This window comes from Stegastes partitus, unplaced genomic scaffold, assembly GCF_000690725.1.
Source record: "Stegastes partitus isolate 25-593 unplaced genomic scaffold, Stegastes_partitus-1.0.2 Scaffold2409, whole genome shotgun sequence".
NCBI lineage: Eukaryota > Metazoa > Chordata > Actinopteri > Pomacentridae > Stegastes > Stegastes partitus.
In genome coordinates this window covers 28,742-49,346 of record NW_007580140.1, presented here as the reverse complement: position 1 = coordinate 49,346, position 20,605 = coordinate 28,742, and the positions used below count along the sequence as shown (strand labels likewise).

The 20,605-nt window shown below is 39.5% G+C and overlaps 1 protein-coding gene across 1 annotated transcript in view; it reads right to left on the bottom strand.

Moving 5' to 3' along the window:
* Window positions 1-9,433, bottom strand: part of ctsd (cathepsin D) — a 13,334-nt gene extending 3,901 nt beyond the window's left edge. Inside the window, exons 1-7 of the mRNA XM_008305100.1 lie at window positions 9,267-9,433; window positions 6,789-6,945; window positions 3,923-4,046; window positions 3,719-3,837; window positions 2,257-2,456; window positions 1,248-1,370; window positions 231-375 (exon numbers count right to left, since the gene is read on the bottom strand). Of these exons, the coding sequence (XP_008303322.1) occupies window positions 231-375; window positions 1,248-1,370; window positions 2,257-2,456; window positions 3,719-3,837; window positions 3,923-4,046; window positions 6,789-6,945; window positions 9,267-9,328 (930 nt within the window). The 5' untranslated portion in view covers window positions 9,329-9,433. The remainder of the gene's footprint in view (window positions 1-230; window positions 376-1,247; window positions 1,371-2,256; window positions 2,457-3,718; window positions 3,838-3,922; window positions 4,047-6,788; window positions 6,946-9,266) is intronic.
* Between the last annotated feature and the right edge of the window lie 11,172 nt (window positions 9,434-20,605).

The window sequence follows — 20,605 nt, the reverse complement described above, 5'->3', positions numbered from 1 at the left end:
TTTGCACTGCTGGAACAAGAAAATAAATGACCACATGATGGAAATAAATTCATGGACTTTGTTCTGCTAAAGGGAAATTAAAAACCAACATTTAGCAGCCAAACTGTATCACATGATTTGTATATCAATAAGCTGTCACTGGTGAAATGATGCATTACTTTAGTTGCACTGTGTGAAGGTAACATGATGAATTCATGGAGGGTTATTCTTCAGAAGTACGAGTATCTCACCTCTCCCTGGATCAGAGGGAAAGCTCCGATGGCCTTCTGCAGGGCCTTGACCTCGGCTGAGGGGCCAGTGATCAGAGACGTCCCGGTGTCCACGATGGCCTCGCAGCCGCCTTTGCACAGACTCAGCTGGCTGCCGATCGCCATCCTGCCACACAAACACACACGTACGCTGGTCAGACAACATGTCACAACACGGCTGAAGGAACTCAGCAGAGCGTTGGAGGTTATTAGTTGGAGCTGCTGGAGATCAGACACCCTGTGGTCGTGTTTAAACCCACCACTGCTGACTGGAGTCCATCACCAGCAGCCTGACTGGTCACTTACTGTCTAATATATCCAAAATCCTGCCATGCTTCATCTGTTCTGCTTCATCTGTGCAAATATGTCAGTATTTAAAGTACAATCACATCATTAATGTGTCCTGTGTTGAAAAAAGTTTGGAAACTAACCTATTAATGTACTTTTTTCCCCTTAAGCAGCTTTAACAAACCCAAAACCTGCTCGTGGGTTTGAAAGGCAAACTCATCTTAAAAAATGAAATTAAAATGAGCAAAATTACGCCATTTGCACAAACCAGATTCTGGAAAAAACTAAAAATTCTGCACTGCTCTGCAAAACTGTGAAGCTAAGACTGACTCAGCTGTGACCAACAGTCATGTGACAAATATTTAGAGAGTTTTCTGCTGAACTGCAGGCCGCGTTTACACAAAACAGTGATGACAACTATAGCAACAAATTAAAAATGTACGTGGTAAAATATCTGTAGCATGTGGATACACAGAGTTCTCTCCAGTATGGTAACACCTGTGGTAAAAAAGAAAAAGACTTCTGGCATAACTGTGTCATACTGCACTAGACATTTCTGAGTCTCTCTCCGTCTAGCCTTGGCTGTCCTGTTTCCATGTTCCTGCTTCTGTTCGCTGAGTTGGCATGAATCACCTCCCTTCGACTGTGATCTTTTCAAAGACAGTCATTCTGAACAACCTCTGTGCTGGAGTGTAATAGTCGAGCGCTCACCCGTCCATGTGGATCTGCCAGTAGGCCTGGCGGCTGATGTTGACGTAGTGGAAGTCGCCGCTGTAATACTTGGGGTCGGTTCCTCCGAGCAGCAGCTCGCCGCCGGGCTCAGTGTCGGGGTTCCTGCAGAGACCAAACACAAACTTTAAAACATCAGAGTTTGTTTGTGTCCATCAAAGAAGTGAACATTTTAACAGTCTGTTTCATCAAAACACCATCGCAGAGCCAGTTTCTTAAACAAACTAAACTTATCGTAAAAAGCATTTACCAAAATAAGTTGATTTTTTTAAACCTTTTTACCACCATATATAGATCAACATAACCACTTCTGTAGTTCAATACAGAGTTGAATTTAAGGCCCCACTTTCTGTCTAAAGTCTCTTAAAACACATTGTGGACATGTTTACTGAGTAGGAGCCTGCAACAGAGGTTATCGTCTGTTCACTCAATAACGTCTGAGAATGTTCCACCTGCACCACCTGTTATCTACTGCTGTGTTATCAGTGCTCCTGTTCACAAGAACAGAGCTGAACAGGCTGTTAGCAGCACCATAAGTTTAATTCAGACCGTAGAAAGCTGCTGCTGCCAGTGGTGACTTCATCTACAGCAAAGTATGGTGACGAATAATTGTTTATGATCTGTTTTTTTTTTTTCATCTGAAAACACTAAAAGTTAAGTAAGAATGAGACTGGCTGGTACGACCTGGATGCTAAAATCTCTCCAAACAGAAAAGAAACACTGAAATGCTAAAAGTAACTTGGAATCTCTGTTGGCAGGGGAAGTACAGAGCAAACAAAACAGGAAGATATCAGTCACACCTTAAAAGGATCATTTATTATTTCTCCATTGTGTCTCCATGAGTCATGCTCACTTCACACAAAGTTGATATTCAGGGAAACAAGAAGTCAAACAAACAACGCATCACTTTAAGCATTTCTTTTCAAGTCTGACTAAAACTAAAAATGGCTTCCCGAGATTCTGGTGTGTTCCTGTAGAGTTTATCTCTCACCTGTTCAGGTAGAAGGAGAACACGTTCTTCTCCACCTTCTTCTGGTTCATGATGTTGTCAAACACTGGAACCACGCCGTCCACGGAGATGCGTGGGTAGGCCATGCCGAGGATCCCATCGAACTTGGCGGCGATGAAGGCCACGCCGGGCTGCTTGATGGCCTCCCCGAACAGCTGTTTCTCCACCGACAAGCCTGCGATCTGGAAGGAGGCGGTACAAATAAAATAAATGTAAATAATAATACAAGTTTTATGTGACTGCTGGGTCTTTATATTTCAGATTTTTAGAACAGTTTCCGCTTCACCATCTCAAATTTGCCTGATATTTTGACACAATAAAATGCGAATATTTATAAAAACATTTGTGAAATTTAGCTCAAATATATCAAATACTTTCCAAGGCACTGTATTTTATTATTTTTTTTATTATTATTGCCTATTGACCCCATGAAAAATCAACTAAAAAAGGTAAATTAACAATTTCCACATATTTTTTACACATAAAATTTGAGACTGTGTTTGGATTGTAATATTTCAGCAATTATTAAAGACAGAAGCCTGATTTTTTCACTGTTTTTTCTCATCGCATCATTGATTCAGAATCTGTGATCATGGACAAGTGCTGAACTGTCAAATGGATCAAAATTGATTCTCTTGTTTTGTTGTCCATTGAGAATAAAATTGGCTTCCAAGACCAAAGCAACAAGTTGGACTTTGTGCAGAAACTAAAATATGAGCACATGTATATTTATAGAACATTTACCTTCAACCATTTAATAATAAATGCAAATTTAGCAAGTATCAATGTTCCAGTTCACTCTGTTTCTCAAGCCTGCAAAAGGGGATCCAAAAATTAAAAAAATACACCCGCATCAAAAAATAAATATGAAGTTGTATTCGGAGAACCAATTTGAAAGTCCAGAACTCTGCTCTACTTGGACGAGTCCATCGACCAACATGTTTGTTTTGTGGTACAATTTGTCGCATCTGCTCGATTAGTTACGAAAGCTTTTTGTGACCAAGTATTTCACATTAAAAAGTATTCAGTGTGCTTTGTTTTGGATTATTGTGACACAAATAGTTCAGAAAATATCACTACGACCTTTTCTTTTTTTTTTATTGTGAGCTCAAAGATGGAACTTCTTGTTATTTTAAAAATATACCAGCTCACCCATAATCAGACACCATTTGATTCAGAATCTGCAATGTTACTCAAGTAGATCAATCTCATAATGAGAAATTACAAAGACAATTTCAGGCTTTTATCTTTAATAGTTCCTGAGCCTCAAATTTCAACGTGTGAAAAAACCTGCTGAAGGTTTGTTGATTTCAGGAAGTATTGGATATAATAAATCTTCACCATTTTAAACATTCTTGGTTTATGATGAAAAAGTTTTACACAAATCAGAGATGGTGGAGCAGAAGCCCCCGAAGCTTTACTGTGACAGAGCCGACAGTCTTACGGTGCACGTGTCCTGGCTGAGGTATCCTGACAAACTGCCGCTGCCATACTGAATGGCGAAGGCGGTGCCGTTCTTCACGTATGTGCTGGATTTGCCAGAGTTATATTTGTGGTGTAGCACTGTGGACAGAAAAACAAAACACAAGGATTAGTCAGATCCTCTAAAAACACAGCAGACACGATGTTTCAGCTCCGACAGACTCACAGCAGGCGATGTCCAGGATGGAGCAGTGGACCGAGGGAACCCACAGGTTGGAGGAGCCGGTGTCGAACACCACGGTGAAGGGCTGAGGAGGGGTCCCTAAGCTGATCTCACCATAATACTGGGCCTGGTTTAAAGAAAAAAAAGACAGCTAAATTCAGCTGAGAGAGCACATAATTCTGCAGCTCAGGAAGGCAGATTAGGATAATCTCAAGAGAAACAGAGCAGATCTAATGATTCAACAACAAGGTTTCATTGTACCAAAAGGTAGTTAAAGTGAAACAGTCGGTCCTGTTCTCACAGCTGATGAGGCCTGTCAGCTGTCGGCGTCAACAAGTGTTTTACAGGACGTGGGTCAAATAGTTACACTGAGTCGTGTCAGGAAATGAGCTGCTTCAGTTCAACAGTAACCACAAGGAGGAAACTGTTAGTCCACAGATTCAGGAGGTGAAGCAAACTGCAGTTTCATGTGATTGAAAGCAGCTCTGGTCAGACGCTTTGTTGCTAAATAATGTTGAAGTTTCTGTCGAGTCACTGAGGAATCTTTGTACTTCCTCCTTCTGAGCAATAAGTAGAAGTCAAGTGTCTCCGATTCACTCTGTGATTGACTTTCTCTTCTGCTTATTCTTACTTCTTTATCCAGATGTCTGACATTCGTGGTTCTGCAGATTCAAAAGTTCAACTGAAGATGTAGGATTTAATTTAACGCCTGTTTCTCCACCAAACCGTCCAAAGTTGGGAGCAAATGAAGCTGGTATTATATCACATTTCCAACTGATATGAATAATTAAATGAACAGATCAATGGATTAACTGCTTAAAAACGATTCGGTCTTTGTAAAGCTTCAAGAATGGCTGATCAGTCTTCCATTTAGGAAGAATTAATTCACAACTTCAGTTATTTTTAAAGCAGATATGTGAAACATTTGCTGGTTTTAGCTACAGAGTGTTGATATTTCTGTCACATATTAAGGTAAATGACATCTCTTTGACTTGTGCACTGACAAAAAACAAGGTTAGAGAGGTTTTCAAAAGCCAAGCCTCAACACTTTCTAAAGGCCTTTTTAATTAAACTGAATTCAAGGCTGTTATCAGACACTCCAACAAGAATTTAATTAAATTTGTGACACCTGAAGTGTTGGAATCGTACATTTTCTAATATCTGACTGACATGCACAAAAATCCACTTGAGAAAGAAATGTCAAACCCTGCACGGACAAAACCAAAATAATGTGAACAGCTTGATGTCACTGGAGGACTGTACTCATGCCGACACTCATACAGTCAGTAATGTGAATAATGTGTCTTTGTGGGATTTGATGCAACTCTTTGGTTAAACAATAATATAAAACATGAAGAATCTCTAACCCTGAACATTTACCAGTTTAGCTTGTTACACTTAAATAGGGCTGAACAATTTGGGAAATAATCAACGGACAGACATTGCATTTGTGACGTGACATCATTTTTATAGTCAAGCTTCAGTTCAATGTCCACTGCGCAATAGATTTCAAACATGTGATTATGACAAGCCATATCAACAATCTTGTGACTGCCACACAAGGACACTTTAAACTGGGTCAGACGTCCCATCGTGCTACAATAAACGAGGTGTGTCTGCTAAATAACAGGACTGGGCTCCTGTCAGTTCAACCTGAATCCCACAGTACACACTGATCAATGGACGAGCATAAACCTATATGTTTCAAATCTGCTGAACTTAAACAAAACTATTTAACAGCCACACCATATACATCTTGAATTGCAGCCATTGTTATTTGCTAATTGCATTGTTTCAAATCCGGATTTGCATTTAAATCAAATAAGTGTTATTGTCAGGTACACCAGGCTTAAACTAATCCAGCAGTCTTCCCATAAATCCTCCTTCAGTGAGGTTCAAAAGTTCAGCTTTTGCTTGGAGGATGTACCGTTTTATAGACGGGTTTCTTTCTACTATTCAGCTATTCTTGTTCCAGCAAACTGCACTCAGAACACATGACAGACAACTTGTAAAGTGGGTATAAAGCACAACTACCTTCCAAGGCCACATCACTGGAGAAACATGTGATTGTAGGAGCATCAGCAGAGATTATTTTTAAACCCACGACAGCTGACGTTAGGATGTAGGTGACTTCATGTAGTCCCGAGTTCAACCTGTGTGAACTTTTGAGGTGGAAATTCAAGAGTGTCGGAAATATGAGGAGGATTCCTTAAAGCAGTTTTTGTTTTTAAAACTCAGACCAGTATATGTAGAAATGAGACATTTAACAGTGTAAAAGTGCCAAACCTTAAACATATCTGTGGCATTTTTGTATTGCAATCTCTTGTTGCTCATTGGTTGAGATATACGATAACATAAGAAAGCCTTCAGTTGATAAAGTGTTCAATATTTGCTCAGGTAAAACACCAAACCTACTGGAGAAAACCATAGCTAGAAAGAATCTTATCAGATGTGTTTATGCTTCTCTTCTCGGTCTCTACACCGTGACTGATGTGATCATTTAAGAAAAAAGCTGATTACTCAATATGTTCAGTCAAACTGGAACTGAACAAACAAACTGTCAGCTGATGGGGATCAAGAGGCTTACAGCTCAGTGAGTCAGACGCTAAAGGTTCCTCCTCTGTCTTTCTCACACTTTGAATCAGCCTCTCTGAGAACCTACTCCATGTTTGCAGGGGATTTGCTGGTCTTGACAGACTCTAGCCTAATTTTCTATGCAGCTTTTACAGAAAAAGGTCGAGGCAGCCACAACACAACAGGACCTTTGTTGTGGTTCTCCCCCCGGCTGGGCTGTTAGCTTCTGCACGGTACATTAGGGAAAGTGAAGCCTTAAGGTTTCCCAGGTCAGTGGTTTGAGAGGGATGCTTACGTCAAGGTAGTTCTTCAGGGTTTCTGGAGTGGGAGTGTTGCTGGAGGGGAAGCCAAAGTTGTACTTAAGGGAGTGTGTGCTGGCCAGAAGCTCCTCGGCCGTCTTTCCCGAGTCGGTCAGCTCACGTCTGATAGAACGGAATTTCTTTAAGGGAATTCTGAAGGGAAACAAACAAAAAAATCAGTCAGTCCTGTTTACCTGTAGCCTGAACACCTGCCTACATCTGATTCATATTTACTATGCAAGTCAAATAATAGTGTAGCATGAATTCATTGTGTTGTTGCATCAACTGTTTGGCCGTTAAAAGTCAAAATGGTGACAAATGTCCATTAGTGTTTCCCAAAGCCCAAGAGGACGTCTTGTTTTGTCCACAGCCAAAAGACAATAAGTTTATCTTTATAGGAGGTGCAACGAATCAGGAATCAGAAGATTTTGACTCATTCATTCATTTGTTCATTCATTTATTTATAAGGACTGTCAATTAATCATTAAACTGTTGCAGGGCTACAGGTTTTTTTATTTTTTTAATATAGCACTTCTTTTTTTTTTTTTTAAACCGAGTTGATCAAAGTGCTGTACAGGATATAAGATAGCCAACAACAAAAATATGATCAAACTTGCAAAATGAATACAAATGAAGTTTTAAAAGAAACAGATAAATAAGGCACCAACTTGTAAGTCCTTCCAGAATAAAAAACTAAAATATTAAGACCCCTAAGACAAACCAAAAGGCACTGAAAACATTTTCTTGAAAGTGTGAACGGAGGACAAACATTTGACTGAAAGAAGAAGGCTGCTACAAGCAAAAAAATCTAAGAAAAAAAACTAAAACATGTAAAATAAGTGTTATTTTAAGCATTTCTTTTGTTCTCTCTTCTGTTCCAAAAATGGACTGAACTGTGACCTCAAGCCTGAGGTTCATGCCACACCACGGATTTTATTAGATACAATACGAATAGCATGAATTCCAGCCTGATTTTCCGGCTGAATGACTTCATTTGTAAATACCAATAAAGCTGTGAGCCTTACAGATAAGATCTGACCAACTTTTCACTTCCCTATCTGCTCTTTATTGCACAGTGTTGCAAAATATGCACAACACACATAACGCAGCAATCCTGAACATGACCCACTTAATATGTGATGATACTGACCAAAAACAGACGCTTACAAGTGGTGCCATAACACAACGTAACACAAGCAAATTGTTTGACCATTTAATTCAGCACCATGGTGTCTAATCTGGACACCATCCAAACCAGTTCTGGATACCTTTACCAGCATTACATCATTTGAGGAAGGTTCCAAGTGGTGCTATTCAAGTCATCTGGTGAAATGTCCTGTACTTCATATTGCATTATACATTTTAGAACTAATTACTAGTATAATGTCAGCTTATGCCATGACCCCACAGGCCTAATTCAATGCAACCAAACAGACAGCAGGGCTTGGATTAAGAATTCATTTCATACTTGTTCAGTTTTCTGGCAACAAAAATAGAAAAACACGTGATTGAGAACAACGATATCACAAACTTAGCTGCAGTAAAACTCAGTACAAGTCATCAGCAGTGTCTCTCAGCCTGAAATAACATTCAGGTGTGAAATAAACCACCCGTTCCATGATCAACCACATGTCTTAACACCATTTTTCCCCCCTTACAGTTCATCATCTAACATTTTTGTCTTTGCAGCATTAAAGTGTAACAAAATTCAAACAACACTGCTTTTCTTCCTGTAGCTCTTCAGGTGCAAAAACATCATGCAACACTGTTGGTCTCCATACAACTCAACAACAACAACATGTAACTGTTCTCTCACAGGTCTTCAGGTGCAGGAACATCATGCTCTGTTCTCTCATAAGCATTTTAAAGGCAATAACAAAAATGCAGCACGACTGTTCAGTTTAAACATACAATTCCACACACTATGCATGTCCTACAGTTGTCATTTCTGCACATAGTCTTAATCATATCTTTAATCTAATTGTGCTTTTGTCATTCTTATCCTGCTTCTTTCATGTCTGAACTGTATCTTACTGCTGTAACAGGTAAAGTTTGTCTTATCTCCCAGGCCTTCCCCAGAGCAGACATTTTGACATGCCAACGCAGGTATGATAACATTTGTACGTGTTGTTCCACAGTACAACCCGCCATGACCCGCTGAGTCACTGTTATTGATTCCACCTGTATTTTCTCCGGAAACGCCCCTTACTGTCTACCAACAGAGGTGATAGCACAGCAGGGCTAACAGGTTTAGCCAAAAGTCACAAGACCAGCTCAGACTGACAAAGACATCACGTGTTGGGTGAAGACGTTACAAGCTAACTGTTGGAGCTAACGGTGGCTAACGGTGACCGTTGAGTGTTTGCTAACAGAGTTGTGTAAGTTGCCAGTTGCTATTGTAGCTAGCGGTCACTTTAGCCGCGCTAACAGAATAAATACTTCAATTCAACCGTTTTTTTTCCCCATTATCTTACCGGACCAGACCGTCGGTGGTCAGAAATATCGCCGCCAACACACACAGGAATCCGCTCCTCATTGTGGCAGCCGGACAGATTCAGAGACTCGACAATGACTGAGCTGTTTGTGCTGCTCGCCGATCAACAGGAGACTTTTATCAGCTGACGGCCGGGACGCGCCGTCACGTGAATTTCAAGCTGCCAATGAGGGACGTCACTTCCTGTTTTTTTTTCTCTCGTCAGCGGAAGTAGGAAGTCCGACTTTCTTTCTGCTAACTTTGTAGTTTTTGTCGCGAATCAGCAAATAACTTAATAAGCTTAAAAAGCCATGCAGTGAGCATAAATTATATTGTGTAATAGTTCGTAAATCTGAGGGACGCGATCTCATAATGACACAGATATTTTTGAAATATATGAATATAAATATGTGTCATCTCTTTTTTCATTCTTAGCGGTATTATATTAGTACGAAGCAACAATTTTTTTTAGCTTGTGTGCACAAATTACAACATTTATTCAACCGTGAAAAAAAATCATGTATTCTGTTACATTTTCTTACTTCTCATCTTAGTGTTGACTTTTAGTGACCAGACTGAAGAAGCTACCTCATCTTTTTAAAACTTGTGTATCCTGCTGCAAGCTTATTTTTTAAAGGGACACAAAAAATGCCTGCTTCATATTTACATTCAAAGTAGAGGTCACGTTATTTAATGGTTCAGATCCATTTACTTTTATACTGGACTGTTATGTACTGTATTTTATTGTCGTGTGGGTGGTCTATGTAGTATAATTTTGCTTAAGTTTGCTTTTGTTGGCAAGAATTTACAAAAAAAAAAGAGACTCTTTCATGTCAAAGTAAAAGCAGATTTTTCACAAAGTACATTTCAAGTGTGACGTCAGATGTATGATGTATGATGATTTAATTAAAAATATGACAAATAAAAAAGGCATTACAAAAGTCTTCACCCCCTTCAAATCAGTATTTAGTAGTTCCACCTTTGGCTGCAGTTACAGAATTGAGCCTGTGTAAATAGGTCTCAATCAGTCTGAACATCTGGAGATGACAGTTTTACTCCATTCTTCTTTGCAAAATTGCTAAAGCTCTGTCGGGTTCCACAGGGATCATGAGTCAACAGCTCTTTTAAAGCCCAGCCACAAATTCTCAGTTAGATCGGGGTCTCGGATCTGATTTGGCCTCCACAACATTCACCTCGTTGTCTTTAAGCCATTTCTGTGTAGCTTTGGCTGCATGTTTTGGCTCATTGTCTTGCTGGACAACTAATCTTCTCCCAAGTTGCACTTCTCTTGCAGACTGTATCAGGGTTGCCCTCCAGGATTTTATGTTTTGTGACTTCTCCCACCCACTGGCTGTACCTGTGTTTAATTAACTGAGTCGCTTTAAAGGGGGTGAAAACTTATGCAGTCACTTATTTTACATTTTATATTTTTAATTAATTAACATTACTTTGTAGAAATCTGTCTTCACGTTGAAACAAAACAGTCTTTTTGGTAAATTCTGTGTTTCCTTCATTACATTTCAGGCAGATGTTAGCAAAATATATCAGTTTTTGACTGATTTTTTTACTGTGTACACAACACACACTGATCACACAGCCTCCCATCTCTGTTAGTGGAAGACACCAAAGATTTCTGTCCTAAGTGCATCAATGTCAAACTCTTTAGCCATAATTATTTAGGTTTTAATAGTGAACTACAATACAATTCTGACAGTGGATGTTCAAAGGGATGAAATTATATGTTGTAACTTATTTTATTTAATAAATACTAATAAATGCATGGCTGGAACTTGTTGGAATCCATTTTTGTTTGGGGTACCTTCCCTGAGATACAGTATTTTCATCTAATTTATACATTTCTCTAATTTGCAGATAGCTTTTTAATCCTCAAGCTAAAATTCTTAAAGATGAAAATAAATAAAACCACCACCAATAGAGGTTGATGGTATTTTGCTGCCTTGTAATTCCGACGACTGAACAGCTAGTGGCTGCCTCGTCCCATAAATCAAGAGACCGTCCAGAATCCCTCAGTGTCAAACCACATCGCTCTCTTTTTAGAAAACTCATGAGCTATTTAGAGATTGAATATGGGCTCTTTCTGCCTGTTGAACATATTATTTATCAGCATGTTGGTAGTTTTTAGCTGCTCACTCGACAACTTATAGGAACGCTTTTTTGATGAAACTGCTGCAAGAAGATTGTTATTTCAAAAGCAGGGAAATGCAATAAGACCTGACTATGACTTGCAATGCAAAACATTAAAGCACACAAACACGATCTATCCTTTCATAAACACTGTGTCCATTCACTTTATATAATCTACCTGTAATAGCTGCAGATGAACTTCCTGGTATCACACTGCCACAAATGATATTTTTTAAAGTCAGTTTGTACTGAATAATATATAATATAGGGTTGCAATTCAAACAAACATAAATGCATTTTGTTTAAGAATTTAAATTACAGACCCAAGTCAACAATCATGATACCACCAGATATTAATTATGAACTATTTTGTCAACTCTTTGGATAAATGATTAATTATTTTTCATTCTTCTGGCAAAAATAGTAAATATTTTTCCAGTTCCAGCTTCTCAGATGTGAGCATTTGCTGCTTTTCTGTGTCATGTGAGGTAGTTAATTAAAAAATCTTTAGCTTTTAGGCTGTTTGTCAGGAAGAAATTTGTAAATGCCATTTTTGCAACCTTTCTCATAAGCAATTAAATGAGAAAACAATGGGGGGATGACCTGATGGTGGAAAATAATGGTTAGCTGCAAACTAACAAACCGATCAGTCTGTGAAAGCAAGTTATAGATTTGCTTTTCTGTTCATTCGAGAAGCTTTGTGTTTGGTCATTTCATTTAGCCTTATTGTTTTCGTGTAAATAGACATGAAAATGCTGTTTACTGTTATGCAAAGATGTTGCGTGGTGATGTAGATAAGTAACAGAAGAACAACCTTGACTTCAAACAAGGCGATTCAGGCAGGTATGGAGCAGAGTTTTCTATGAGAGAGAACTCTCTGGGCTGCTGTGGCTCAGGTGGTAGAGCGGTTGTCCTCTAATCGCAAGGTTGGTGGTTTGATCCCCCGCCCCTCTGCAGTCGACGTGTCCTTGAGCAAGACACTGAACACGAAGTTGCTCCCAATGGCAGGCGCCTTGCATGGCAGCTCTGTCGCCATCGTGTATGAATGTGTGTGTGAATGAGAAAACATTGTAAAGCGCTTTGCGTATCACTAAGGTAGAAAAGCGCTAAATAAGTGCAGAGCATTCAACTCCCTTTGGTGAGGATTGAGGCTTTGTAAGCTTGTAGACCTTTTACATGCACAAGAAAGCAGCTACACAACAGACTGAAGGAAAGGAAAGAAAACAAAGAGCAGAATATGGGCTCTTTAAAGCGTCTCTGTTGGTCTTTCTAATTACGCACCTCCGTTGCAGAGACTTTGGGAAGAAAGAGTTGCACAAAACAGAGTAAACTGATACTTGTTTTACTCGGTATTGAGGTCTTGCCTCCTGCGCGGCCCTAAAGTCTGCACACACCTCTTGAACTTCATGTAGCTCTGCAGCCGCCATCTTGACTGTCGTAAACAAATGTGCAAACTCACTGTACATTTATCCTACATTAGTTGTGCTTTTAGCTCAATATCAAAAGTCTGGCTGGAGGCAGGACCTCGATACCAAGTCTAAACACCTGAGTCACTACTGTGAAGTGCAGGATGGCAGCACTTTTATGGAAGATGTTTCAGCTCTTTTTAACTGTCGCGGTATTTGTCTTTAGGCTGTTTTACATGCAGGAACTTTTGCACCACTTTAGGATGTTTCAACCACAAGAACCGCCCCTGTGGAATCTGTTTTTTCTTCTCTGTTTTCAGGGGTGAATAAAAGCGCCTATTCCAGGGTGGGTACCATGAAGAGATGCTGTGCAGGACTCATTAGTTGAGCTCCAGCACCATTTTTCTGGCCTCTTCTTAGATGCTCATAGAACTGGAGCGTCATCTAGCAACTTTTCGTCACTGTTTCGCTGCAGTCAGAGTTAATTTAGTGGTTGAAGCTGTTGGTTCCTACATTGCAAAGGGAACAGAAAGGACGAAAGGGTCAACTATGGTGCCACCACTTTGGTCTGCCTGAAGTTCCTGCAGTGGAAAACAGCCTCACGGTAGCTACAATGACTCTGCTTTGGACACTGGAGGCTTTAAACGTGAATGACAGAATGTTGAAGCTGCTGATTCTTCTGTGTGGACACAAAGCTGCCATCTCAGGTGGAAAAGAAGCTAAAAAAGGTCCTAAGAAGACACTGAATTGGTTTTAGTATATTATTCCCTCCTTTAGACTGTCCGCATGAAGTTGACAAAGCAGTTCACCTAAAGAACAAAACTTGAAATCAGATAAATCATCATACAGTCATACAGTTTCCCAGCATTGTCAGCATTTTAATGTGAGCTTTAAAAGCAACGTGACGCAGCTGTAAAATCACGTGAGTCTAAACTGCAAGAACAGAAGAGTCAGGTCTGGAAAGTCATGAGAACATTTAGCAAACACAATGAAACAGCACCAACAAAGAGGAACGAGGGTCATGAGTCGAAACTCACCGACGGAGACTCAGTGACTCATGTTTAATAATAGTCAGTGATATGACAAACAGCGACTGCAGCAGCAAATGATTTTAACTGCTGATGTTTCAACAAGTTCCTCTGCCGGCTGCTGGAAATGTTAATAAATCAAAGTCAGCAGAAATATTCAAACGCTTTGACTCACGGATTCATTTAACAGCTAAACTTTCACGTCACACCAGGACGGACAGTTTAGGTTGATGAAACTTCAAGTATAGTTTTCTTTAATTACAGCCAATAATGAGCACAATCATTAGTGATGCCACCTGAACCAGAGCTGCTGAGCTCCAATTAGGGGACATCTAATGTTGCTGCATGCAATTATATCTCACAGCCATGTGCTAACAGTTTCTAGGAAAAAGCTCTTTCCTGTTTATGTAGTGCTGCTGAACTGGACCCCGTGTTTATTTTCTTTCCCTCCAGCCTTAAAAAAATAAGAAAAATCTGCTGCAAGAATTCACCAGCAGAAGATGAACTATCTGGTCTCAGAAATAACAGAATCATTAATGAGGCGAAGCTGACGGAGGAAGTTTGGTGATGGAGTGTTCAACATCGATCCATCAAAGTTTGACAGAAAGAGCGATAAATATGTATTTTATACACACTTTGTTTTGCACAATCTTCAGGCAATAGAGTGAGGATGCTTTCATAAATAATAGCATGGATAGTTTTTATTATGCAGGAAGTAGAAATAACTAAATCATATCAATGTTTGATTTGGCTTCTTTGCCTGCAGCACCAGTTCACTTCAGTTTTACAGTACTGGCAGGTAAGTTGTTCCAAGGTTCTTAAAAAAGTCTGCAAAGTTCTTCTGTGGATTCAGTTTGTGTCTACATGAGACCCAGACTGATGAGATGATGTTCAGATCAGAGTGCTGCTCTCTGACTTGTTTCAGACTAGTTCCAGGTTTGCTGTTTAATGGGTTTTGGACTAGTTTAAGACTGTCTTTGGTCTGGTTGTATATGTTGCTGTAGACCAGATTTTTATCTCACTTGTTTTGGACATTGTGGACCTGGTTGGGATGCGAGTTTGGATCTCATTTTAGACCCGATTTTAAAATGATTAGGACCAGTTTTGACCTGGTTTTGAACAGTTTTGAATTTGTTTGTGGTATTTGTTTATTACCTAATTTTGGACTGATTCAGGGCTAGTTTTGACATTTTTTTTGTTTTAACCTTGTTTTTAACCAGATTCTGGGGTGGTTTTGGACCAGTTTTAGACAGCTTTGAACCTGGTTAGAATCTTAGTTTGGAATCTCAATTTGGACCTGATTTAGTTCGATTGTTTTTGAGAATTTTGAAACTGTTTTGAATTTTTGTTTTGGTTTAGTTTAGGACCTAATTTTGGACTGAATTAGAACTAGTTTTAACTAGTTTTTAGACTGTTTTGAACTATTTGTAAACCCGGATTTTGGGATGATTTAAGACTAGTTTTAAACTATTTTGGACCTGATTGTAGAGATGGTGATGAACCTGTTTTTTGTTTTTCAAAAAAGCTGATTTTGTACTGTTTTTAAATCGTTTTGTAAATGGTTGTGAACCTGATTTTGGACTTGTGTCAGACCATCTTGGAGAGCATGCCTCAGTTTCATCCTTATTTGGTCTCTGCATATATTCTGAGATCAGACCTCGGATCTGCTCGAAGACTACTTGTTCTTCTTGTGGTTGAAGTGAACTGAATGTTTGGATTCACTGTTGCTGCTGGAGAATGAATTACAGACCAACCTGATGATTCCTTGATATGGTATTGCAAGATGGAGTTCCTAAAACTTTTGGACAGTACTGTGTGTATATAAAATGAAAATGTGAGGCAAGTGATGGTGAAGAAGTTGTGATGCGTCTAACATGACAATACCATTGTTCATTCAGCCAATGCCAGAAAGTTTGGTCGAGAGGATGTGGAGCTAAACTCAGAACCAGGCTATATTGAGGAGTTTAATATGATTTATATAAACTATGAAGTGTTGTCCAACCACAACTAAAGGCACAAATGTTTATATTTATTCTGAACAAGCTTACTCAAAGACAGGATGAAAAAACGGCCAAAATGCGATGAGTTGTATAAATGGGGACATACATGGTTTCCTAATATGACTTTATATTGCTCCAAATTATGACTCAGAATATAGTTTCAAAACAATCAAAAGGTCACGAGGAACTCAAAACAGAAATCTGTGGTATTCGTTCATGAACATTCTTTAAAAAATACATGCGATTGAAAAAAAAGTAGGGGCCATTGCCAAGTTTTTTTATGCCTTCACTCTGAGTGCAGCGTGGGGCAAATTTCATAGCAGGTGGCTTTGATTCCTTTTTTAAAAATCATGATACCTTGATGCACCCTTTTGACACCAAGGACCACAAATTTCCCAATATTCAGCTCAGATCATCCCTAACCTTCTTGCTGTCTTGCTGGAAAAGTCATTTCCCAGCCGTTCAGAACTCCGTCCATCTGGAACATCCAGTAAAATGCAGCATTCATTTGTGAATTAAACTGTTTGAAAACAAGTCTTTGTGTATTTCTGAGCCCATCGCAAACATCTCTCTGTGAGCTTAAGATTCGGAGGGCCTGAAATGCAGTTTTCATTTACTCCTGCCAGCACTTTCAGATACCCGTTTGCTGCTCAAAAGTGGCTTTTCATAGCTGATCTTTTAATACTATTAATTATGTCTGACAGAAACTTTCCTTATAAAGCCTTTATCTGACTGCATTCCTCTGAATCGCTCCCCAATCTGTCACCGTTGGATGATCACATACTGCAAACTGTGACTGGCTTAATAATGATGAACGACCTCTTTAAGTGGGTTTCCCTTTAATTGAGAGCACCTGGCAAACTCATTAACAACCCTGTCAGAGCGTATCTAGAAAGATATGAAGCATGAAAAGATATAAAGTTTGCTTCATGTCACTGAGGAATTTTTCTCTACAAAAACCAAGATCACAATCTTTGCTCTCAACAAATGCTGTGAGTTATTAAACATAACTACAAAACATCTACTGCGGCAAAAGCACCAGCAGCAGTAAAAACAACTGAAATAGGATGGCAGGGAGCATTTAATGATACGTTCAGGATAAACGGTCCGCAATTTATTGGTTAAAATAATTAGGATAACCTCATTATATCAATAAAACATTATCCAAAATGCCTCCTTAGTTTCTGCTGCATGAAGAATGAAAAAAGGGAATTTTAAAAGGAGACGTCCAAAGCCTGCAAACTTTCTTGCCAATTGTGATTTGAGGGATTGTGATTATTGGATGAAGCCCACATCTCTAAATTCTGACACTGGATGAGGTTTTATTTGAGCAAACTGCTGCTGCCTTAAGCCAGTGTTTTAGTGTCTGTGTAATGTAAAGTGTGTCATCTGCACAAGTCTGTCAAACTTTTTTGTCCTTGTGCTGACAACCCCACAAGGACAGCAGTGCTCATATGCAGACAACAAAGAGCAACAGATGCACTGAGTCCTCAGACTGGACTCACAGTGAAGTAAAAAGTATTATAACAACTGCTTTTCATGTGGGTGTCTGCAAGGGAATATAGCCAAGGTTTTACACTTGTACCATGATGTAAATTAAGTCATCTAAAGTCTGCAAAAGCCTGCTCAGACCACTTTATGAATGTCTGCAAGCAGCCCAGATTTTGTGACCGTGCAGACTGTGCATGTACATGAAAACAAATGGAGCTCAAAACAAACGCTTGTTATGAGTGTGAAGAGATTGTTCATCATCGACACCTTCAAAATTCATAACTGAAAGAGTTGTAATTGTAATGTAACAGAAAAGCTCTAAATTCTCCAGATATCCTGTGCTATGGCACAGCTCAGGAATAATCAGACTCAGCCCGATCACTAGCCAGCTATTATTTACTTGAAAACGAGCAAATGTACAGCCTCAAAACGTGTTCAGTATGAGACATGTAAAACAAATGGAGCTCAAAACATACACTTGTTATGAAGAAAGGCTGTGTGAGGAGATTCTTCATCATCCACATCTTTATAATTCATCAATAAGATCTGTATTTAAAGAAGTTACAACTAGACATAGTAGAGAGAAAGTTGTTTTTTTTCTCCCGGCCCCCCTCCCTTTTATATTGAACTACTCAGTGTGCTTTTGAATTGCCTCCAGGGGATGAATAAAGTTATTTGAACTGAGTTGAAGTTCTAAACTCTCCAGATATCCTGAGCTATGTCACATTTCAGGAGTTACAGCCCAACCTCCCACCAGCTTGTGTATCCTGTAAAAAGAGCAAAGTCACAGCGTTTCTGTGTTCAACATGAGGGGCAACGTGACCATTTGTACAGCAGACCAAGGATTGCATGAAGTATGAATAGAGATGCAAGTTTGCACACACAGATGCTGACACCATGAGCTGGCCTGAACAATAACAACACAGCTGCCCTTGTGGTTGTCATTTCATTACAGTTACTAGTCATGCGTCATGTGTTCGCTTCACTTTTTTGCTGAACTTGAGTTTGGACTCTTTCTCTCCTTGTTGTTGACTCAAAAGCGTATCGGCCACTAACTTTCCAGAAATGTCCTCAGAGTGCATTTCAGCTTCCTCGTCTGCCATCATGTGTTTTAAGTAACGAGACCGATGTTCCTCTTGGGCCAACTTTCTACCAAACCAACCCGATGACGTTGTCAGTGAAGCAACGGCAATATGGCGACCAGCCAGAGTCAAAGCACTGTCATGAACTCACTTGACAGACAGATTTGTGGACACAAATGCTGGACACAGAACGGTTCAGGCAAAAAGGCAGATTTAATGACAGGCAGGGTTCGGTACACAGGTAGACAGTCACTCAGGCATCCCAAAACAGAATCGAGGTCGTGAACAACAGGCAAAGGTATCTAAAAACGGCAGGCAAGAGGCAAGGTCAAAAAGCAAAAACAAGGTCGTGAACAAACAGGCTGTGACTTGACTATGAGTAACGCTGGTACGAGGACTGTGAAGTGCAACGAGCTGGCGACGAGACAGTGAGACACACAGGATAATATACACGAGGTAATGAGGGTAGATGGGAAACAGGTGCGGGGAGGTAATCAGGGAACAGGTGTGACAAGACAGGTGCAGGAAGTAAAACTGGAACAGAAACACCTGGTGACTTGATTTCAAAATAAAACAGGAAAGACGAGACATACAATATAGACAGAGACTTGACGGACATGACGGCACAAGTTAGAAGCAAACATACATTTATTTTATTTTAATGTGTGCTTGTTTTAAGCCTAAAATTCTCTCAAAATAAATTTGAACGCATTTCCTTCTGTTCAAATCTTGCCTTTATTGATTACTTCAGCGCTCTTGTAGCTCGTCTGAAATGAACTACTGGAGCAGCTTATTAAAGATACGTTCAATCATAAGGCTGCAGGCGTCTATGTTCTTATGGCCACGTGACAAATCAAATTATTGGTAACCTCATCTGTGCCGCTCTCTGCTGTATCCATATTCCTTCTGTTGCTTTTTTTTTTGTTTCTCCTCCCGTCTCTTCCCTTTAACAAGACTTTCACGCAAGAATAGTCAGACATCAATCTGCCCGAGTTCTGAACAACTTTGACTTTAGATGAAGAACTTCTCTCAAATGATTCATGATGCTCCAACACTGGAAGGCAAACTTAAAACTGTAACATCAAAGACGGAGAAGTCTGGAGGGTCTTTGATTAGTGATCAATAAATAAAGAATTTGCAAAAAAAATAAAAAATCACATTCAATAGACAAATATGCTCCGACTTCACAGTGAAATGAGCGACTGTGTATCAGAAAGAAAGACTGCGGAGGAGGGTAGGACTGAGATCAGAAGAAATTCATAAGAAAAACTATTATGTGAGGATACAAAGTCACAAATTTAGGAAAAAGAATTTGTATTGTTGCACGTTGGACGACCTTGTCACACCTCCACCACCTGTCATGTGCAACACAAATTATACTTCTATGTAGTCACAAATACTTGTAGTTTTAGCCGAGAGTCGCTGTTAGAATAAGTGTCTATGAGTGCTATGTCCTTGAATTGAGTCTGTTCAAATGAAAACACATGAATTTGAACGAGGTGATACTTCAGCAGTTAAAGCGCAGTGGACAAATACAGTCATGTTCCCTATTGGGTGATATTCTCCATTTTTCTGTCTTTGCAAAGTAAAGCGATGTAGTTCCTTGACAAAACAAAACAACCCCCCAAATATCTAATATTTTTCTCGGTTTTATGTCAGAAATTTGTGCATCTCAGGTCAGATAATTTGGTTTCTTCCTTGCAAATGTAAGATTTCATAATCTCAAAGAATATCAAAGTTTTCTTCTTGTAAATTTACAAGTTTAATCCTAGAAATTCAGATTTTTTTTTTTTACTCCACTCACCTGATTCTGTTTTTGTTTGTTTGTAATAAATATATCTTTATCCATTGCCCCCCATACAGCCGTATAGAAATGTGTGAGATTTTAAAGTAGTAAGACTTGATATTATAGTTGGTTTTACAGCGCTAATTTGTTGTATGAATACATAAGAATGCACGTAAAATGCACGTTTTCCATGTAAGCATCCATTCATTATCTACACTCCGCTTAATCCTCACTAGGGTCGCGGGGGGCTGGAGTCTATACCAGCTGACTCAGGGTGAAGGCAGGTTCACCTGGACAGGTCACCTGTCTATCACAGGGCTACACTTAGAGACAGACAACCAAGCACACTCACATTCACACCTACAGACAATTTAGAATCACCAATTAACCTCAACATGTTTC